Here is a 24118-nt window from a genome sequence, read left to right on the forward strand (position 1 = left end):
TCTACCAAAAGGCCTGTTCCACATAGTGTCATTGTTAGTTGTAGAATCTCTAATGTGATCCAGGATCATATGTAACATGTTTGAATCATATACTCTGGTTAAGAAATCATTTTCAAGATCATACATATTTTTAAGAAGGGGCCAAATCTGTGGTAATGCGTGCTAATCTGTAGCCTTGTGATTTTTATTACATTGTACTTAGTTTTTACTGGCTGCATACTGTCTCTGTGAAGTAAGTAATTCACTCGTGTTGGTTTCCTGCACAAGTTACTAATTATTCTTTCTCTGTTTTTATCAATACTGACAGTCATATCAAGGAACTGCACTGACTTCAAGCTGATGGAAGTGGTAAAGTACAGGAAGGAGGTGGATTTACTGATGTGGATAAACTCAGTGAGTTTAGATTTCTGACCTTGCCAGACAACAAATACATAATCATTAAAGTGAAGGTAGCTGGTCATAAATCTCTGGTATTCAATTTGCAGCTCAAATTTCTCCTCCCACTTGCCTAAGGCTACATTGACCAGGCTAGGGGCCATAGCTGAACCCATGACTCTCTGTTCTGGAGTTACCAACATTTTTGTTTGAACAGACCTGTGACCGGGTTACAGCTGCTTTGGCTCTGAGAAGAGTGTGAGAAATGTGGTAGGGCTGTCTCAAGGCTTGCTTTTGATACTTGCCAAAGGTAGATGTCTAAGCTGTAGATGTCTATCCCACTCATGGTTGCCCAAGCCATCACTTATGAATATAAATGATTTGCTGAGGAGTGTATGGTGACTTGGGAGAGTCTCTCCACTGAACCATGATCAGTCCCATTGACTATCGGGATCAGCCCTATTGGCAAGAGAAGTAGCCTGGGTTCAGACTTTGTCAGAGGAAGACCTAGTCTGTTTGGGCCAGCTGTGATAAAAGTGATGACAGCTATATTTTTAGCCTTGCTATCAGATATTTCTGTTAGAGAAACCTTCAGTATAATGAGAGAGCATTCAAGTTTCAATAATTTGAGGCTACCTTAAGCCTTCAGCAGTAGAAAAATAAGCCACCCCCACCCCATTTAAGGACTGATCAGAAAGCACTTCCCTTTTCAGACTCTGTCTTCTCTTCAGGGGACTATGGACTGTTTACAGGGCTAGAGGAAAACACAACTTTAAATGCACATTAGCAGACGCAGTTGTAATTTACATTGATGCAGTTAATAGCTGAACACCCTTCCCCACTGATAAGGGCAGGGTGATGTACCAATTTGGCAAAATAATCTATACTCTGTTCTTCTGTAAAGGTTAGCTCTGTAAACTGCCAAACACCTATGTTAAAATTTCAGGGAATCTTTTAAAAACAAGTAGAAGATCAGTATATAGAGGTAGCAGATGGCGTTTAAGAGAGAGACTTTGCAGATTTACTTGTTGTTGTGTCTTTCGGCTTTTCCCGGTTAGGGGTCGCCACAGCGGAACTCCGGTCCGCTAATGATTGGTAGTTGATTTTTATGTGCTGAGTTACCAGCCCTGACGCACAACCTTCAACGAAGGTACACCCATTCACGCATGTCTCCACGCAGAAGACGCTCTAGCTGAGAATCGAACCGGACAGCGTCTTACTGTGAGGCGACAACGCTACTGCAGCACCACCACCACTGCAGATTTACTTGTGCAGTCTTGAAATAGGCAAATGTTCCATTTACTGGGGCTTTGATGCTATAGACATTTGTGCTAAGGGGGCAACCTTAAGCACCATGCTGCAGATGTATGTCTGGCTGAGAATCTTATCCCTTCTAGAAAGTGCTATAAAACACCTCTTTAGATAAGGAATTGCTTTCTGGCTCCCCTTTCAAAGAGAAGGGGAAGACTATGCAATCTTTCACTCAACCTTTTTTTTTTTTTTACCCCCCCCCCCCCCCACACACACACACGCACACACTCCCTCCCTCTTGCATACAGCGTATTGCAGGCATTCAAGCGCGTAATAGTTCAGATGAAGGTTTTTAAGTGGAAATGGGCATGGAAAAGTTGAAGCCAGAGCAGGCAGCAAGGTGGAGGAGGTAAAACAGGACCCCCCTCCCACACTGAGCAGGGGGAACTGCTCAATATTGATGTCATTTGTTTCCTCCACTTCCCTTCCTCCATCTTCTCTCTACATCCTGGTTTGGGGGCTGTCCTATTTCAGCAAAAACTGGCTTGGCCTGACTTCAGACTTTTAAAGAGATGATTGACTATTGATAGATGACAAAATTCAAAAATTAGCCTTCATTTTCAAGAATTCTACTGCTTATCTGTCGCTCGCCACCCAGGTCAGCCTTGCAGCAGCATTTGCTTTGTGAAGCTGGAACAGAGTAGAAACTGTGGTTTCACTGTTGAGAGTAGGACAGCTTCAGTTAGGACTAGCATTGATCCACGAGTGCTTTATCCTTACAAAAGTAAATTTTCCATGAACAAACACTGTTTCTGCTAGTATGCCTTTAAGAATTAATAACAAGGGAAAGCCTGAAAAATGATGGCAAAAGAGAAATGAAACCAGAAAATATGCCTCACTGGAAGGAGATATGGCAGGTTACATCCCCATTGTGAAGGAACTTCATATGAACTCCTTTATGAAAATGTGCTTGGGGTAGGCAGTTGATTTTACAATGGCCCAGATGCCAGCTGTTTATGACACCATTTGAAATATTGAATAGTAGTACTGCCTAAACTGCTTACACATTAGAGACAGATAGGTGAGCTTGATTGGATTAAGACTGCTCTGGTCATAAGTTTAAAAGGTTATTTATTTATGGAACTATACTTATAGCTGCTCGGAAGAAGCTAACTACAAAACTTTCAGAAATTAAATGCTGGCTACAGAGTCTATTACATGCACATTACACAACTGAAAACTCGTTTTTGAATAGAAAGATGGGAATCTCTCTAAATCTGTGAGGTAAGATGATTTCATAATTATTCAAAAAAGAATGCCCTGGTTCATATAAAAAAAAAAAGTTAAGTACAATAAGTACAATGTGACTTCCTTTTGATACCAACCTTGTCATTTGTGTAACATCTTTGTACAGTGGGCCTTTTTTATATACAAAGATTGTTTCTTGCAATCTAACACAAAAATGACTTGTGAAACAAGAAAACTTCATTTGAACTCTTTTGTAGACGTAAATGTTTGAACATAAAATGTAGACACACCTACCTGGGCTGCTACCAGTATTGGAGAATTTTGCATGTGTCCTGCCAGTCAGCTATATTGCATAAATCAGCCAGTTGCCTGCACAACATTCCACCAGTGTGGTAGGTGAGGTTGAAAACTTGCTTCATCAGCTCGCTGTTCATAGGTTCATACTAGGCTATCTGCCCTAGGGCATTTATAAGCCTAGCCAGAGTGTGTTTGGCTTTCGCCACCCATTTTAAATTAATTTTGCTATGCCTTTTTTCGAGGTTAGTATACTGTGCCTCTGTCTAACAGTGACGCAGAAGTGATACCCGGGGTAAACCTACAATCCTCCATCCACTCATCAAGATTCCTCTTGAAGAGAGTCAATGAGGGACTCTACCTAACCTGGACTGGGATTTTATTCCAGAGTGAAGGGAGCCTCTGGGTTATGAATCTGTCCCTCCAGCATGTCCTATTTATTTCAGTGCTGAGGTTCAAGTCTCTCGAGCGCGTAGCTCGATGGGACTTGGATTTTCTGAGGTGCAGCATGTCCATTAATTCCGGATTGGACATGGCTTTATACATCAGGCACAGATCGCCTCTGAGCAGGCGGTATGCCATTGAGTAGAGCTGGAGTTTCTTTAACCGGGCAGCATATGGCATCTGTTTGAGCCCTTTGATCCTCTTGGTGAGGTACTTTTGGGGTCTTTCCAGTTGCTGCAGGTGTCTGGTGTAAGGTACATCCCAAAAGGGGCATTGTACTCAATTATGGGCCTGATGAGGGATGAGTAAAGAGGCACGATGACCTCCCCTGATCTAGATGTGAATCCCTTCATGATTAGGTGGGCTATATAAAATGTTTGTCTAACCACTTTGACCACATGGTTGTCAAATGAGAGATTGCTATCAACTTGGGTCCCCAGGTCCCTAATTACTTCTTCCGTACTTAATGGATTATCACCTATGTGGTAATTTGTGGGCACTTTGTTTTTGCCAAAGGGGATGACTATACACTTTTTGGCGTTTAGCTTGAGGCCATGGCTCTGGCACCAGTTGTCTGTTTCTGAGGCCCTTTTGGAGGATGCTTACGTCGGCTGGAGAGTCGATTATGGTGCCCAGTTTGCAGTCATCTGCGAACTTGGTCAGCCACAGTCCTTCCGTGTTGGCCTGTACCTCCGAGAAATATACACCAAACAAGAGAGGTCCCAGGACTGAGCCTTGTGGGACGCCACTTGTAACTGGTTTGGAGTCTGACATGGCTCCAGCAATTCTAACCATGTGGATTCTGTCCTTGAGCCAGTTTGCAACCCATCTAGTGACATAGGGGTTTATATTTAAGCTGGTGAGCTTATCTATAATGCCCGAGTGGGGTATTGTATCGAAGGCTTTTGCGAGGTCCAGGTAGGCTGTGTGGACCACCTTCCCCTCTTCAATGGCCTTGGTGACTGTTTCAAAGAAATCAACCAGGTTTAAGAGGCAGGATCTGCCCTTAACAAAGCCGAACTGGGTAGGATCCAGTGTCTGTAGGTCCCCAATATCTTTATTTATGAGGTCCATGATAATCCTTTCCATAGCTTTGCAGACCAAGCTAGTCAGGCTTATGGGGCGATAGTTTCCAGGATCTGTTGAGGCACCACCTTTGTGGAGAGGGACCACTGTTGCTGTACGCCACTCTTTGGGTACATATCCTGTGGTAAGGCTGAGATTGAACAGTAGTTTTATGTTTAGGTTTAGCTCTTCTTGGAGTTCATGTAGGACGCAGCCCGGGACACCATCTGGTCCCATTGATGCTGTGTTTTTTGCTTTGGAGAGGGCGGCTCTTACCTGAGCATCTGAGATGTCAGGGGGGGCAGCACTCTGCTGGGATAGATATTTGCCCTTTTGGTGGGGAGGGGTTGGAGAAGTTTGCGCTGAACCTGTCAGCTAGGATGTTGGCAATGTCTGTGGGTTCAGTGTATTTTTTGTCATTTTGGACTAATTCTGAGCATATCTGGGAATTCCCACCCAGGTTCCTAACATAACTAAAGAAAGCCTTGTGATTATCCTTAGTGTCCTGTGCATTTTTTCTCTCGAAGCTGGCCTTAGACGGTTTTATGAATGCCCGTAGTTTTTTGCTAACACTGATCAGAGATGCCTTCCCTTTTTGGGATTTTGCTCTATCATGTAGTAGCTTCCTCCTTGTATTGTATAATTTGTTTATGGCTGGGGTCCACCAGACAGGACGTCTGCCTTTGGAGGATTGGGTCTTGGTTTTATTTGGGATTGCATGATCCATGCATTCCTGAAGGTGTTCATAGAATGCGTTTATAAATGATTCTGCAGTCTGGGCCGTATTTTCCACAGGCCCGGGGGCTTTGAAGGATTCCACCTCGGTTTTGAGGAGTGTGAAATTTGCTTTAGAGAAGTTTTTCACTGTGGTTTTCTGGGCAGGGGGTGGGGTCGGGATGTGAACATCCAGTGAGATTAGTTTATGGTCTGATCTTACCAGTGAGGGATACACTTCTGGTCTGGAGCATAGAGTCCCCATGTTGGTGATGGTCAGGTCCAGTATGTTTTCCCCTCTTGTGGGAGTGGTAACAAGTTGTTCCATAGCATTTGATTTTATAAATTCTAGGAACCTTTGAACTAGGGTGTTGGAGCTAGAGTAATGCTCCCAGTCTATGTTTGGGTAGTTGAAGTCGCCCAATATAATGGTGTTTGGAGAGACCTTCATATTTTCCAGTGTTCTCAGGAAGGCTGAGTGGGGTTCCTGGGTTTGGGAGGGTGGTCTGTAGCAGGCTATAAACTGGAAGGCAGTTTTACCCACTGTTAGTTGCACATGGATAGTCTCTGATGCTTCGTGCTGTGCCACCAACCTGGAGGTGTGGGTATCTTTGACGAATATTGATACTCCCCCTCCTTTTCTGGTTCGGTCCAAGTTTTGGGGCTGAAAAGCATGGTATGAGGTATAACCTGGTAGTGCTGGGGTGCTCTCGGGAGCCTTGAACCAGGTTTCTGTTACTGCACAGATATCGATGCTCTCCATGCTAAGGAGAGTTTCGAGTGCATGCATCTTGAGGTTTAGACTTCTGGCATTGAGTAGCATTACTCTTAATTTCTTATCCCTTGTGATACCTATGGAGGTGGGTTTGTCTTTTGAGCCTTGCCTAAAAAAGGCACTATGGGGGTAGCAAGAGCCTTTGCCAATATCCGAAAGCCTAGGGGTGACAGGTGCAAGCAGTCCCTAGCGAAGCATCGTGGCTTGTCGAGCATGTCATCCCAGGCTCACAGGCATTGGATCCCCTTTGAATGACACCAATACTTAAGCCAATTGTTGAAATTAATCATCTTGTCTTCATATTGTGGCATCATTCTTGGTGAGGGTAAGATGCTACTCAAGGTCAGGGTCATACTGGCCTGGGTTACATGCTCAGAGAGCTCCTCTATGTCTCTTTTCATGTAATCCAGGGAGGTATGTCTCAGGTCATTCACACCAGCATGGACAATGACGGAATCATATTTGTACTTGCCTTGGAGTGACCTGAGTGCTTGTGTTATGTGGCAGATCCTAGCGCTCGACAGGCAGCTCACCGTGACCTTCTCCTTGTTCAGCCTGGTGAGCGGGACGTCAGTGTTCCTGACGATAGTCACCTATTACAAGTGTATCAGGTGTGTTGTTTAGCCTTAAGGGCTGTGACTGTTTGGCACACTGGCTTTGTGAGCTATGTGTTGCACGTGTTTTGTTTTGGGGTAGCGGTTGCTTGGGTGTCTGCTTTGGAGGTCTCTGCTGCTTAGGCAGATTTTTATTTAGAGCCTCCGAGTATATTTTTGTGTGTTTGTGTTTGGTTTGCTGTCGTGGTAGGTCTATGTGAGACTGGAATTGTAGTGAGTGTGGTTTCCTTCTCCTCCTGACTGGTTACGCCAGTACTGAGTTGAGAGAGCTTAGCCTCCAGTTTGGCTATATGGTTGTATCTCTCACATGTGTTGGAATTTGTTGGGAGGAGGAGAGGGTTGTCTGTGTACATGAAGCAGTTGTAACATTGCCTCAAGATTCCCAGATTCACCAGCTGGACCGGAGAGGAGATTGACAACTGACCTTTGGACATGCTAGAATATTATTGGGAATTCCTTTATAATTGAAAAAAAGGGCCAATGGGGAACAAGGTACTCAAGGGGAGTTTGTGAGGGTGTAGTGCTTTTAATTTTTTAGTGCTGACTTATATAATTGCTCTAGTGAGCAAGTGCCAGGTAACTTAAATGCAGTGTGTTACAGGTAACGTAAAGGCAAAAACGACAAACAGTAACTTTCTTTCAAGTGAAACAAGGAAATAAGTACAGTAAGCAATGCAGATATCACTAGGGATCCACAGAAGCGTTGAATGTACAGCCGAGCAGACAAAACAGTAGTGAGGACTGGATAAAATACATTAGAGATGGAGTTTGGCGCATGGTGGGATTCTAGTGATATGCGGTCTTGTTTATGATTTGTGGCTACAGATAAAATTATAGAAATCTATATCTTATTATATATGCACGGATGTAACTTGCTCACATTGGATTAAAATAAAAATTAAGTAACTGCCTGCCTGAGTTAATTTCTTCTTTTGGTCTTGATTTTCAAGAGCAAATAACCAGCAGCTGTTCATGTTACTTTGCTACAAGTGGTCATAAAAATACTCCAGACAACTGTCTTTGTTGCTTCATTATAGCCCCAGTGCTCCATCCTGTTCAGAGAAAAGTGTCTTTCTGCTTACTGCTTGGTATGGCAGAAAATACAACAGATTTACTGAAGAATTTGCTGATGTCCTTCAAGGATGCATCTGCAGTCATAACAAATGGGTTGTCCTGTCATCAGGCAGCCCTTCGGTCGGCCGGATTCCAAAGTCTGGGTCCGGCTTCGGCTGATGTCGCATTTCACCCGACGTCATCTCTGCTGGTCTTCGGGTATAAAAGCATCAGCCGACGCCATTTTCCTCAGTCTTTCTTGCCGTGGCGCCAAGCAGAAGCTGTTCGCAAGTGCCGGTCGGTCAGATCCAGAGATTACTACTACCGAATACTACTTGAAGACTTCTAAAAGCTAAGTACCCGTTGCGGACTCTTTCTTGCCTCAGCCGATGTCAGAAAAAGTAAATAACTGTTTAACTTGTGGGAAACAAATACCTCATAAAGATTTCCACTCTTACTGCCTACCTTGTTTAGGCCCAGACCACGACGTAGCAGCCTGTTTAGCCTGTGCTTCCTTCAACCGACGAACGCTTAGGCGTCGGTCGGAGTTTGCGGAACAGTTTTTCAGCTCAGATTTTGCGTACATTATGCCGTCGGATCCTCCGACTACCCAAATTGTTAAAAAACGCAAAGAAAAAGACCGACACTCGCGGTCCGCGGTTTCGACCGAAACCACGGTTAAGCAAGCCACGAGTGTCTCGGTTTCGGCCGAAACCGAGAAAACGGGTCAATCTTCAGCCGAATCCATGACTGCTACTGAGGCTCCTACTACCTTAGTTGAATCGGCCTCTGAAGTTTTGCCTACTACTGTGGTTCCTAGTGAATTATCAGACACCATCCCTTTGGATGTCTCTACCCCAGCACGTGGTGCTGCTAGGCCTCCTGCAGCCATGTCTATAAAGGCCTTTGCCAGGGCTAAAGCAGCCAAAACTGTTAAATCAGTGCCTGTTAAGACCCCCTCCTAGTTCACAAATGCTTACTCTGGCAGAGGATTTAATCTCCTTAATTAGGGGATCCCAATCTCACCCAGACAGGGCCTCTCAGCCTCCAGAAAAGAGACCTAGAGCAGAGCCCCCCGAGCCAGTGTCCCCTGATGATTCTTCGGATGACTCAGACATTACAGATCAGCCAGAGGCTCCTTTTTCTACTTATGAAGATTCCGATGCTGAAGAATCCATTCCATCTGCCTCTCCACCAGAGGAATTTTCCTTTGGGGAAACCTTACATGCCATGAGAGAACAATTCCAATGGCAGGGACAAGATTTCTCAGATTCAAGAAAAAGGCTTAGGACCTTTCTGCACTTACCACAACATAGGCCCTTAGCTATACCTCCAGTTCTGCCTGTTGTGGATGATGCATTTAATGATGTTTGCACTGCTCCTGATACTTTACCTCCAGCCCCCGCCAAACCAGATAGATTTTACAGGGTGCCAGACACTCATCACCACCTATGCAAGGCCCCACTTGCAGATCCTGAGACTATATCCCAGGGGCCTAAGGCAGTAGCTTCGACCTCAGCAAAAAACCCTCTCCCTTCTGAAAGGGAATTCAGGTCCTTAGAGAGATGGGGGAAAAAAGTTTACAACTCTGCTACTCTCTCAGCTAGAGCTTTAAACTGTCAGTTTCACATGATCCAATACCAAGAGTTTATGCTTGATCAATTAACTAAGAAGCTGTCCTCTGATGACTCTTTAGATAAGAAATATGTTTTAGAAATGGTGAATAACATTCAGCAGGTTAGTAACCATTCTTTAAAATGTGGCTATGATGCACTGGAGGCTTCATTTAGATCAGCCATGACTGGCACAGTGATAAGAAGGCATGCATGGTTGAAGGAACAGGTTTTGCCGGATCATGTTAAAGCAAAGCTGTTAGATGCTCCTATGGATAAGGCCAGTCTATTTGGTACACCTGCTCAGCAAGTAATGAAGAAAATGGAAGAGAAGGCAAAATCTGTACAAACAGTTAAGGATTTCTTACAGGTTCAGCCCCCAAGGTTTAGCAGGAACTGGCCTGCCAAAAATTGGTCCTTTCCAGACTCCTCAAAATCTCAGAGGCAGGAATAGACGCTCTAGAGGCAGAAATCAATCCAGAGGAGGCGCCTATAGAGGACGCCAGTGGCAAGGCAATAACCAGAGAGACACAGACATAACCCCACTGCCACTGCAACAGGACAATCACAGTGACTTGACTCTGACACCGCCTACCAGGGAGCAAATAGCAGCACCTTTAGGCGGAAAGTTAGCCTTATTTTCGAAAAATTGGCACTATATCACAAAAGACAAGTGGATTTTGCAAACCATAGACCAAGGCTACAGGTTCAACTTCCACACCTTACCAGTAAAAAGAGGAATGCCAAACCTACCTCCAAATCAAGAAACAGAAGCTCTAAAGCAGATAGCTCAATTAACAAAGATGAGAGCTGTGGAAAGAGTACCAATAACACAACAGGGCAAAGGATTCTACTCCAGACTCTTCCTAGTACCAAGAAAAGAGAAAAGTTGGAGACCTATTCTCGACCTGTCCGTCTTAAACACATACATCATTGTACCAAAATTCAAAATGCTGACCCTACAGCAACTTCTTCCCATGCTGGGCAAGGAGTGTTGGCTGGTAACTCTAGATCTCAAGGAGGCATACCTGCACGTCCCCATACGACCAAATTGCAGAAGATACCTCAGATTTCTTGCAGGATCAGAGCATTATCAATTCTCAGCATTGCCCTTTGGCTTATCTAGTGCGCCCAGAGTATTCACAAAATGCCTGGCATCGGTAATCGCTCATTGCAGGCTACAGGGAATCCAAATTTATCCATACCTGGACGACTGCCTGTTACAAGCGGACAACAAAAGCAAGCTGACAACAGATTTACAAAGAGTCATTTGCTTACTACAAACCCTGAGATACACAGTCAATTTAAAAAAGTCAAGACTGATACCATCCCAGACAAGAACATTCTTGGGTGCGGAATTGGACACAGTAAAACAAATGGCATTCCTAACTGCAGAAAAACAAGCACAACTCCCTCTTTACTTCTTGGCATTAACAAAGCAGCACAAACTAACAGCAAGAAAAGTACTGCAGGCCTTGGGCTTCATGGCATCATGCATAATCCTGGTCCCCCATGCCAGACTGCATATGAGAAAACTACAGTGGTACCTAAAGAATTTATGGTCTCAACACAGGCACAGCTTAGAAACCGAAATCCCACTAATCCCATGCCTGAAACAAGAGTTCCTATGGTGGGCTCAAGCATGCCAGTCAAACCCAGGCTTGCCCTTCCACAACTTTCAAGCAAACCAAACCATCACAATGGACGCCTCAGACCTAGGCTGGGGGGGGGCGCACATGTTGGACAAGTGCATACAAGGATTGTGGACTCCAGACCAGCTGCACCTGCACATAAACCAAAAAGAATTGCTGGCAGTAAAACTAGCAATCCAGAAATTCAAACCATTCCTCAAAGAAGGCCATTTAATGATAAGGACAGACAACACCACAGTCATGTGGTTCATCAACAAACAGGGAGGCACTCATTCATACCCCCTATGCAGAATGACTCTGGACCTTTGGAATATGGCTCTGAGCTACAACATCCAGTTACAGGCAATATTTGTGCCGGGAAAAGAAAACACCCTAGCAGACATGTTAAGCAGAACCACCTCGGATGCTCACGAATGGATGCTACACCCGACATCTTCAAGGCCATCACAAAGAAATGGGGAATGCCACAAATAGACCTACTCGCATCCCCACTCAATCACCAGCTCAAAATATTCTGCACAAGGACATGTCACCCACTAGCATGGAAGGTGGACTCTCTATCCTTCAGTTGGAAAGGCCTGACAGCATATGCATTTCCACCTCTGCCTTTGATGCACAAGGTACTACTGAAAATCAAAGAGGAACGTCCAAGGATAATTCTGATAGCTCCGAATTGGCCAAGACAACACTGGTATCCTTTGCTGAGGAGCATGTCTCAGGGGAGAATGTGGCCAATACCCTGATGCCTTTGATGTTAACTCAGAACAACTACAACATCATGCACCCAAACCTAAAAACCTTGCAACTGACTGCCTGGAACATCACATAACAGCTACTAACCCAGACTTATCCCAAAGGGTTAAAGACATTATCCTTGAAGCCCGCAGACCTTCAACAAGAAGGAACTCTGCAGGAAAATGGAAAAGGTTTGTCATTTGGAGTACTGAAAGAGGAAAAGATGTCTCGAACATAGATATTGCTAACATCCTGGAGTACTTGGCAGAGCTTTTACATACGGGCCTGTCCTATTCCTCCATCAGGATACATGCATCAGCTATTTCCGCAGAATACAGCTTCGATCCACCTGTCTTTTCGCATCCTCTACTCAGGCAATTCCTCAGAGGGATCAAGAATGTAAAACCTCCTAGGAAACCACCATTACCAGCATGGGACTTGAACTTTGTGCTAGAAAAATTGACACTCCCTCCATTTGAACCAGCAGCAACAGCAGATCTTCAACACCTATCATGGAAAACTGCTTTCCTACTGGCAATTACTTCAGCAAGGAGGGTTTCGGAACTACAGGCCTTAATGGCAGTACAACCCTTCCTAATCTTCCATCAAGATAGAGTGTCCATGAATGGATAGGAAATTGCATAAGATTCTGTTACTCCTACCATGGAAAACCACCAGTTCCACAGAACATAAGACCTCATTCTACAAGGGCTACAGCCACTACCACAGCTTTCTTACGAGGAGTGGCAACCAAGGACATTATTGAGGCGGCTACTTGGACCTCCGTGCATACATTTGCCAAGCATTATAATTTACCTCTATACTCTAGATCCCGAGCAGGGTTTGCCACTGCTGTATTGCAAGGGATCCTAACTACACCATAATTCTTCTTCCTCCTCCCCTACTTTGGCTATGGTATTCTACCCATTTGTTATGACTGCAGATGCATCCTTGAAGGACATAGTACAGTTTTGTACCTACCATAAATGTAGATGTCCGAACAGGATAGCATCTGCAGTCAGGATTACCCACCCTCCTTTCCCCTCTGTGGTACTCCTAGGGTATTTACCCTCCTAATAGCTAGCTGGGGGGGAGTCTCTTATGGTGTATTTGTTTGTATATATGTACATACATGCTTATTTTTTGTGTTTGCCTTCTACTATTTTGGAAACATTGGCATTTATCCAAAATTTCGCTTTCCTAGAGGGCAACTGGCATCTGGGGCAAGAAACACTGAGGAAAATGGCGTCGGCTGATGCTTTTATACCCGAAGACCAGCAGAGATGACATCGGGTGAAATGCGACATCAGCCGAAGCCGGACCCAGACTTTGGAATCCGGCCGACCGAAGGGCTGCCTGACGACAGGACAACCCATTTGTTATGACTGCAGATGCTATCCTGTTCGGACATCTACATTTATGGTAGGTACAAAACTGTACTTTATTGCCACTTTTACAACTTACCAGTTTTCACATTGCAGTAGCCCGTTTATAGGAGTCAACCTCTGGCTGCTGTTTCTGCTCTTTGTGGTAACTTAGAAAGTGAGGTAGAGGTAGTAGAGAATTTGCTGCTGTTGCCTCTTAATTTGACTTATAGGCTGTCCCACTGGCTAGCCTTAGTCATAGTTTGGGGACTGAGCGGTTTAATGGGCAAAGGAAGTAAGAGTGGCAAAGCTGCTGTTGTTCACATGACATTCAGTAATATTAGCAGACTAGTAGGCCATTTGAGCTAGTGAAATAACTTGAGATCAAAGGAGCGGAGGGAGAAGGTTTGTTAGCAGGAAGGCTTTTGAGATCCCAGTGCATTTTATAATTTTCTTTTTCTTGTCTATTGGGAATAACTTTTGCTTCCTGCAGCGTACGTCTAAGGACTCTGGTTCTTATTAGTTTGTGTGGTGGAAATGTGCTTCCCATCCCTCCTTGTGCACTTGTTATAGAAAGGGTCTCAAAAGAGCAAGAAAAAAAAGCGTTTTACTCATGGTTGTTAGTCCCCAGAAAAGATAGCTGGGAGACCAGTCCTTTACCTGACCAGATTAAATAGGCTCACAAGAGTAAAACGTTCAATATACTAACCACACAAACCCTCCTTTCCTTAGTCATGTTGGATGCAGTTATGACTACCCTAAATGTTAAAGATACTTATCTCTATATCCCCGTTCACAAAGAGCACAAGAAGTTTCTGTGCTTTATAGCAGGGAAGGAACAGTACAAGTTCTGCATTTTTGTTTTTTAGTTTGTATGCTTTGCCCAGGGTTTTCACCAAATGATTTGTGCTAGTTTTTCCCACCTCAGAATAAAGGGAGTTCATATTTGCCCATACTTTATGTAGTTAAGACCCCTCACAGGAGCTTCACAAGCCCCTCTAACAAAAATGTTTGGTGCTGTTCCAGCCTTGGCATACCCCTTAACCTACAGAAATCCCACTAGTGTCTTACCCAGCTCAGAAGATACACCTGACAGGAAGGGTTTTCCTGATGACATTGGGCTACATTGTCTGCCACTATTCTAATGATTCCTGTTATCAGGCATTATATGAAGAAAATGTAGTGGTACCTTAAAAATATGTGTGAATGATGCTGATAACCTTCAGGAGAACATTGCCCCACTGATCTAATCAGAAATTCTGATGGTGGACTCAAGTGCAGCTGAACTGGGAGATGCCATTTATTGTCATGAACTGCTTGCAGATTCCAACCACAGATGTCTTGGACTTTGCTTTGGGGTGGGATGGGGGGGGGGCATTACACATAGCCAATTGAAAATTATAGGGAAATGTGGATAAATTAAGAAAACACGTGTAAGACATGAGACACCGCCATGATTTTTGCAGTGCAAATATTCATGATGGGTGTGGTATTCAGGGATACCCAGAGTTGTAACAGAGACATGTCACTGTGATGTGGCATATCAACAAATGGGGGAGGGGCCTACTTTTATCTGCTATGCAGGTTGTCTTTGATTGCATGAGAAGTGACCTCTAGGCAAGATCTCCACCTCCAAGCTACATGCATTCCCTTGAACAAGAACTCAGTGGCAGATCAGTTAAGCAAGTGTTTTTTTTTTTTCTCCATGAATGAAAACTGACCCCAGTGCATCATCCCAGCTTTACAGCACATCATAAATTTCTGGACAGCAAAAGTTGCGGTCCAGAAGTAGTTTGTCAAACAACACTCTCTTGTTTTTTTTTTTATCACCTGCCTTTGAATAACCCTTAATATGTGATGTCCTTCTATTCCAATGTTGCAGTATTCATGGTGTGGGATTTTCCGCCTCAGGCAACCCGAATGTCGGCTCCTGTACTAAAGCTTAAGCCTGGCTGCTGTAGGTGCATGGGACATCACACGTAGGCCCATAAACCAGGTATCTTAAATGTGATGTCTGCACACACAGACCTCAGAACTTTTCAGCTGCAGATGACGTCACTTCGATCGTCCAGCTCCTACCCACAATTACGTCGAAAAGATAAGTACCTCGTTGGGTTTTTTTGTGTTTCAATAACATTTTAACATGTTTTAAACAGCGTTAATGCTTTGTGTTGGGTGTTCGTTTTGTTTTGTTTTCTGCAATAAATCATTAGTGTGGTGGATCCGCTGGTCTCCAGTGCCCATATTTGGTTTATTTGTTTCAATAAAGTTACTTCTGCTTGGTTTGCTGTAGTTTCTTGGCCGATGTCAGCTAAAAAAGGCAAATGTAATTGCGGCCGTCAGATACCACACAAAGATACTATCCCTAACAAAAAAACACTTTCCTACACTAATTGCCCCCTCACCCAACCCAAAACCACCCCTCTCTACCTTCTTTCTCTCCACAGTACCCACCTCCCTACATAAAAAGACTCCTGACAAAACTCAAACCCACAAAACTAGCAGCTAACTACCTGCCCGCTGAATACCTAAAGATAGCAGCCAATGTCCTAGCTTATCCTATTTCCATATTAATCAACCGCTCCATATCTGAATCCTATGTACCCATGCTATGGAAAGTATCACACATCATTCCCCTCCACAAAGGTGGCCCCTCCACTGACCTCTCCAACTACCGCATTGCCATCCCCTCCCCCCCCCTCTCCAAGATACTTGAAAAATGCATCAACTCACAGGTCTCCAAATTCCTCCTTAACAATAACCTCATCTCCAATACCCAGCATGGTTTCAAACCACACCACAGCACGACAACTCCTCTCCTGTCCTTCACCAGCACTATCCTTCATCACAAAAACAATGGCCTTCTCTCCTCTGCTGTATTTCTGGATCTATCTTAAGCCTTTGACATTGTGTCACACAATCTTCTACTCTCTGCTTTGACCTCTTTCTCCACACCAGCCACAAACTGGTTCCACAACTATCTGCAAGGCCGCCAGCAATCAGTCATCTAGGACAACAATCTATCCACTCGTCTCCCTGTTACTCTCAGGGTTCCCCAAGGCTCCATCCTTGGCCTCCTACTTTTCTCCCTTTTCACCAATAATCTGCACACTACTACTAAACATGCCTTCCTCATACAGTATGCAGATGATTCCACCCTCATCTGCTCAGCCCCAACTCTTAACAGAACTCCAGATCACCCAAGAATCTTTCTCTTCAGTTGAAAGCTGGCTGTCTAATGCCCAGCTTCTTCTCAATCCAAATAAAGCCAAACTCCTCATCTTCCAATCTTCCAAATCTACCCCACACATCCCACACTTCACTATTCAAGCCAAGGATAATACCTCACTACTTGGCGTACAGATTGACAGTAATCTCAGATTTGACACCGACATATCACTAACAATAAAAAAGTTCACAAAAAAATGGGTGCCTTATATAGAAGCTGCTAAATACCTCACCAAACCATCAAGAATCTCTATTGCCAATTCCCAACTAATATCCACCCTACTCTATGCATCACCCATACTTGCAAATCTTAGACAGTCAGACCTACACAAACTCAAAGCCTGCTACAATAAAATGGCAAAATTTGCCACTGGTGCCTCTTAGCACAGCAACCATTGTGTATCCCTTAGAGACCTTGACTGGCTTGAACTCCCACAACTCCTACACCAAACTCAACTCATTTTTGCTCATAAACTAGTAAACCACCCTCTCCGAATCCCATCACTCCATACAATTCTCCAACCCTACCACGCTTCCAGACCACTACGCTCCTGCAACAAAAATCTACTCCAGGTCACCAAAGCCAAAAACTCAGCAGGTGAAGCACTGTTTTCCTGAGCTATATCCAAGCTTTGGAACAACCTTCCCACTGCCATAACTATCCTTCCTTCCTGCAGTCTTTTCAAGGCTGCACTTAAATCTCACCTAAGTTCTCACTGGCTTTGTCCTTGTCCTAATCCCATCTAATACCCCCCCCCCTTTCAACCCTTCTCTCCTTAACCAGATTTAGAGTATCCCCTCTATCACTATAAAACTGAACTGAAGATTACTCACTGCTCGTTAATCCTTCCAGGATTTAGTTATTCATTTAGTCTATTATTACTGTTATCTAGTTACTGTTTAGAAAATGTGTAGAACTGTGTTTTACTTCTTATTTCTCATTGTTTGTAATTTAGAGCTTACTACTCAATTGTACCAAATTTGCTCCTGTATTTCTCCATGTCATGATCACCTCTACTGTATTCATAACTTGATTGTTATTGTTTATCATCTAACATGTCTTTCTGTGGAGCTTTTCTCCCCGGGCCGCCTCTGAAAAAGGACCTATGTCCATTCGGAATTTCCTGGCAAACAAATGTAAATAAATAAATAAATAATACCCACAATAGGTGCATTATTTGCTTAGGTAAGGAACACGACCATATGTCATGTTCCATTTGCCAGTCCTTCTTGCCCAAAACGCTTCGCAATCATTTGGCCGCATTAAATTTATATCTCGAGAACCAGCGTCTGAAATGCCTAGCCCTTAGGATGGACACTGAGTTCGCCGCCCAACCCAAACCACCCAGGAAGAAGGGCAAGGTTTCCAGGCCTTTTCCTATTGCTGCTCCGCTGTCAGACGTCCTGCCAGCTTCCAATGTAGGGGCCGAGGAACACCCGATTTCTCCATCGGCTTCGACGGTTCCCATTGAGGAAGCAGTTTCTGCAGCCACGGAAAGCACGTCCGTGGAGACTATTCAGATGTCGGCCCCAACCGACGTCGAGGGGAACCTCTTGTTGGCCTGCCGACCGAGTCCTCTGCTACTGCAGGCCAGGCCTCAATTCCTAAGCCATCCCCGAAGCTCAAGCCTTCCAAGAAAAAACTGAAGACAAAACATATCACTCCTCCTCCTGAAGCACAGCCAGATTGGCACTCTTTTACAAACTCTCTTATGCAGGCCTTCATGGCCCTTAGTACCACAGGACCTATACCTTCCTCCATCCCTGTGCTCAGGCCTCGCCCATCCTCTGCCTCTTCTCCCCCACCTTCCCACTACCCAAGAGGGAGACTAACAACAATATCAGTATGATTCCTCCGCAGAGGAATCAGTCTCTTATGCGTCTCAAATTGCTTCCCCTGTGGACTACTGCTCCCCAGACGAAGACTGCATTGAAGGAGACTCCCCACCTGAAGATATAAAGTTTGAGGAAACCATAACTAAAATGGAGTAGTTCAAGTGGGACACTACCCTAATGTCTGACACCCAGGAGAGGTATTTTGAACTTCTGCAACTTGAGTCTCCCTCTCCTTCAGCTATACGTCCTGTGCTTCCAACCTTCCTGGATGCATTTAACTCTGTAAGAACCCAGGCTCACACTTCCAGCCCCTAAAAGACCAGGCAGGCTTTATAAGGTACCTGATCAAAAATTCCTGGTAAAACTTCCACTGGCAGACCCAGCTGTCATTGCTGTGGCTCCTGACTGACGGTCTAGACAGGTACCTTCTGCCTCTCTCCTGCCCACAGACAAGAAAAGTAAAACCATGGATAAACTGGGTAAAAAGGTGTATACTTCCTCTACCCTGGCTTTCGGAGCCATTAATTGCCAAACACACATGGTCAAATACGCTCTGGATTTAGTGTCCCAGACTTCAACCCTGCTAGCCTCTACACCTGACTGTCCTAAGTCTGACATTGCATCAAAACTATCCCTAGCCACCCAAGTGGCCAGACACTCCATCAGGTGTAGTTATGATGCAGCAGAAGCCTCGGCCAAGTCTGCAGCTTCTGCATCTGCTCTTCGCAGATATTCCTGGCTACGCTTACAGCCTCTTCCAGAGGATTTCAAATCCCAAATTATGGATGCTCCACTGGACCATAACGTACGTTTTGGCAAAAATTCAGCTGAGTTCTTCAAAAACTTGCAAGAGAAAAACAAAGAGCCGCAAGACTTCAAACGTTTGCTGGTGTCCCCTTTCCCTAAGTATTACAGGAAGTACCCAGCAGAAACTTTTTTTGTCAGGAGGATTCCTTCCTCTTCTCATCCTTCCTCCTCCAGACCTAGAAGAGGATCTAGGAGACGGTCTTACTCCAGACTGTAACAATCAACCCTACTCCAAACAGCCCTTTCTGGGCAGAGGGGGCCCCACTTCTGCATGACTCCCTTGCCCACCTTCCCTTGTCTGCCCACCTACCCCAATGACTCCCCATTTGGAAAACCATCACCTCAGACCAATGGGTCCTTTCCATCATTCAAAAGGGATACTTTCCATCATGGAGGGAAAAACCAAGGCCAAAAACCATCCCCTTCCCACCAAAAACCAGCTCCACCTCTTCCTTCTCATTCTGCAGGAGCTCCTCTCCCTAGAAACTGTAGAACCCATCCCATTGGGCCAGGAAAGAAAAGGATTCTACCCTCGTCTATTCCTAATCCCCAAAAAGGATGGTCCTTGGAGACCCATACTAGACCTTTCCTTCCTAAATCGATTCCTAAAAGTTCCATCCTTCAAGATGCTTTCTCTGCAAACTCTCCTACCCCAAGCCTTTATGGCCACTCTGGACTTAAAGGAAGCTTATCTCCACATTCCTATCAAGCCCTCCCACTGGAAATTCCTGAGATTTACTGGCATTTCCTCACATTTTCAATTTACAGCCTTGCCCTTTGGCTTATCTACTGCTCCAAGAGTTTTCACAAAATGCCTAGCTCCTGCCATTGCATTTTTCTGAACCGAGGGTATCCAAATGTACCCTTATCTGGATGACATTCTTCTTGTAGCAGAGTCAGAACCTATGCTCCAAAGTCACCTAAAATTCACCATGACCCTTCTGCACAACTTGGGGTTCACCCTAAACCTTTAGAAATCCTCTCTTCACCCCCAGCAGGACAAAGTTTTTCTGGGATGCAGTATCAGATCAGACTTGATGAGATCCTTCCTTCCAGAGGACAAAGTGCAGTCTCTCTCGTCACTTCCAAGGCCTTCTTTCTGTATCCCACTTTTCCACAAGGCAGTTCCTACAAGTACTGGGACTCACGCCAGCCACAATCCCCATGCTACCTTTAGCCAGGATGCACATGAGAAAATTCCAGTGGTACTTAAAAAATGTGTGGTCCCAAAACCAACAATCCCTAGACAAACTAATCCCCCCTTCTGCTCTGCCTAAAGTCAGAATTGAGGTGGTGGATCCAACATATCCTCCTGAACCAGGGCATTCCCCAGCAACTCTAAAGGATTTCCGGCTACAAGACCCTTGGAACCCTGCCCTTCAAAAGCAACACATCAATGTCAGAGAGATGATTACAGTCTTGCTGGCCTTCCGGGCCTTTCTCCCCATCCTTCAACCAGGCCTTCTTCACATTCTTACAGACAACACCACAGTCATGTGGTACCTGAACAAACAAGGAGGGACAAAGGCCTATATGTTATGCTGGATAACCCTACAGATGTGGGAACTAGCCACCCAACACAGCCTTTTCCTGCAGGCCTCTTACAAACCCTCTCAGGAAAACAAACAAGCAGATTTGCTCAGCAGAACATCCTCTCACCTTCACGAATGGATGCTAAACGGGGAATCCTTTCTAGACATAGTCTACTGGTGGGGCATGCCTCAAGTGGATCTGTTTGCCTCCCCCCAGAACAGACAACTAAGCAGATTCTACAGCAGGGATCACACTCCATCAGCATGGAGAGTGAATGCCTTCCGCTTCCCTTGGAAGGGGATGTTCTTTTATGCGTTCCCCCCTTCCTACTAGTAGAAAAGGTCCTTCTGAAAATCAAGAAGGACCAACCAAAAATCTTGCTGGTGACTCCCTACTGGCCAAGGCAACACTGGTTCATCCTTCACTCTTTAGCCAAGGGCAATCATCACAACTTACTCCACAAGGTGGGACCTACTCTCTCAACAAAAGGGATCTCTTATTCACCCTCAGCTACAAATGCTAAATCTAACACTGGGTGATCAACTTCTAATCCTTTACAGACAACTCTACTCTGAGGATGTGCTTCCAATCCTGAGGGAGGCCAGGAAACAAACTACTAGAAAGACATACCCATCTAAATGGGAAAGATTTTCAAAATGGTGTCATCTTAAGGACAGGGACCCACTGGAGTCCGACCCTTCCCTAGTCCTTAGCTATGTTTGTGATCTCATTAAGGCTGGACTACCTTACTCCTCTGTGAAAGTCCACCTTTCAGCCTGCTTACCCTTACAGCCCCCCCCCCCCTGCTTTCCAGGCTGGACATTAAACTTTTCCTGAGAGGGGTCCTACATATTAAACCATATTAGACCACCAAGAAAACCCATCCCTCCTCCCTGGGAACTCACCTTACCTCCTTTTGAGCCGGCTAGTTCAGCCACCTTATAAATATGCACTTGGAAAACCATTCTTTTAGTGGCTATTTCTTCCACTAGAAGTGTGTCAGAGTTACAGGCCCTCATGGCCTGCCCTCCTTACACAATGCCAGAGTTCCTTTACTCACAAATCCTTCCTTCATGCCCAAAGTGGTAAATGAACTATCCTTAAACTAGTCCATCCACTTACCTACCTTCTTCCCAACTCCAACCAACAAAGCAGAGAGGGCCCTTCATTCTCTGGACGTACACAGACAGTTAAGATTCTACTAGTTGGGAGGGTGGCCTAATGGTTAAGGTGTTTGCCTTACAAAACACAAGGTGCAGGGTTTGAGTCTCACAAGGGATAATTGGCTAGGCTTAAAATTGCTCACAAGGGCAGTTAGTTCAGTACTAATCAATCAGTGAAGCTTGAGACAATGAAACTTAAACAAGACTAAGTTCTTCAGAAAGTCTGGCCAACTCTTAATCTCCTTTCACCCCAGGGCTCTGGGCAAGGCAGTCTCCAAACAAACCATTTCCTGTTGGATCAGGAAATCAATTAATTTTTTGTTACTCACACCATGGCAAAGTCTTGCCTCATGGTGTAAGAGCTCACTCAACCAGGGGTATGGCTACCTCCAAGGCCTTTCTCAAAGGCCTAGTCACAGCTTCCATCCTAGAAGCAGCTACCTGTCTACGGTTCACACTTTTCACCAAACACTACAAATTAGACCAAGTCTCCATGGCCAGAGCAAGCTTTGCTAGAGCAATCCTGCAAGGATTCCTGGAATCCTCCACCTCTACCTCCTCCCATCACTCTTCCTAAGCTGTGGTATCTCCGACACCATGAATACTGCAGCACTGGAATAGAAGGACATAGAATAGTTATGTAAAATCTTACCATAACCATAGATGTCCTGCACTTCCATGTTGCAGTATTCCTTCCCACCCTCCATACCCCCCTATTCTTCTCTTATTGCAGGGTCTGTTCTGTGACCACTGCTTCCACTCCCAGAAGGATTATCTGTTCAGCCTTACAGTGGCATTTGTTCCTTTTGTTGGCATCTTGTTCTCCTGCCAGGCCACTCCTCTGGGCTTCAAGTTCTGAGGTCTGTGTGTGCAGACGTCACATTTAAGGTCCCTGGTTTATGGCCCTACGTGTGACATCCCACGCACCTACAGCAGCCAGGCTTAAGCTTTTGTATAGGAGCTGACGTCAGATCGCCTGAGGCGGAAACTCCCACACCATGAATACTGCAACATGGAAGAGGACGACATATATGATTATGGAAAGATTTTACACAACTATTCTTTCTTCATAGTAGACAGGTATGCCTATTGTTTGTTTTTTTTTCTAAAAGGCTGTCGTATCAGATTTGGAAGCTCATCCGTTGGATGCTAATGCCATTGGTGGCCATAAGCTCCGAATATAGAATCTGGCCCTGATTTATGAGCATTCTTGGGCCTCCCTTAGGGCTAACCCACTTTACCTTCTGAAAATGGTCTCAGTGCTCTACTTCACTATTCACTGTCTAAGGTTTTACTTAAAGAGAGGGCTGAATTTCAGGAAGACGGTCAAGTTTTAGTTTTGCTACAGGTGAGGAGAGTCTGACAGCAGCTAAGCAGACCTATCCAGATGACTTGCTAACTGCATAATTTCTGCCATTGGGCAACCAGTGACCCACTATTCAAAAATATCATAAGTCATGCCACTCTATATGTGAATGCTTCCAATGCCTTTTTCAAGAATGCGATAATTGTACATTTTTAAAATAGTAAAATATTTTTGAGAAGAATTTGTTTGTGTACATTTGTGCAAGGACCTCTTGGTCTTTGTTTCACACCTTCACCAAACATTTATTCTTATGATACTAGAAGTCAGGCCTCATTGACAACTTGTTTTAGGACTTTGTCTTCTAACGCTCTGAGTATTAGAGTTTCTGCGCTTTGTATGTAGTGCTTGGGATTCCTCCCAGAATCTTCTATTTGCTTAGTAAAACTCTACATAGCCTGTTACAGCCTTACCACAGTGTATGCTGGTTGAAGGTGCATTTGTCTCTTGAGTGTGGGAAATGGAGAATAAAATAAATGTTTCATTAAAAATGAATTTTAGAAAAATATGTCCTAACAGCTATTTACTACAGATAGTCGTCTCATGCATCCACTAATTTGGAGAGTTTAAGGATTCACGTGTTTTGTTTAATCATAATGCTAAAAGCTGCAGGGATGCAAATGTGCAAGGAATTTTAATGCTTCCAGCTTTCCTAAAAGATAGATTTACTCAAGTTTCTGAATTTTCTCATATTACTGGGACACGTGCTTCATTTATTTGCTTTTACAAATTGGTTTACTTTTGTTCAGTAAGTAGCATTATTTCATGGTAAGATTCGTTTTCCTTCCCCCTTGTGTGGTCTTTAACTTCATATAACAAAAGTGCATTACTACTTTCCGCATCCAGAAGTAAATGTTTAATTCACAGTGCTATGGTTTTTTTTTCTTTCTCTCAGAGAGATCACCCAGATGCAAAAGGAAGTAACTGCTATTGAGACAAAACTGGAGCAGAAAAAAAGTGATCGTCACAACCTGTTGCAGGCTTGCAAAAT

At 44.5% G+C, this 24118-nt stretch overlaps 1 protein-coding gene across 1 annotated transcript in view; it reads left to right on the plus strand.

Annotated features, from left to right (window-relative positions):
* The window catches only part of SMC1A (structural maintenance of chromosomes 1A), a 1753330-nt gene that overhangs the window by 1108997 nt on the left and 620215 nt on the right, over positions 1-24118 (plus strand). The window contains exon 21 of the mRNA XM_044060554.1: positions 24023-24118. This exon is cut by the window's right edge and continues 58 nt beyond it. Coding sequence (XP_043916489.1) covers positions 24023-24118 — 96 coding nt within the window. The remainder of the gene's footprint in view (positions 1-24022) is intronic.

Source organism: Protopterus annectens, chromosome 1.part0 (genome assembly GCF_019279795.1).
Source record: "Protopterus annectens isolate FY-2018-M chromosome 1.part0, PAN1.0, whole genome shotgun sequence".
Classification (NCBI taxonomy): Eukaryota; Metazoa; Chordata; order Ceratodontiformes; family Protopteridae; genus Protopterus; species Protopterus annectens.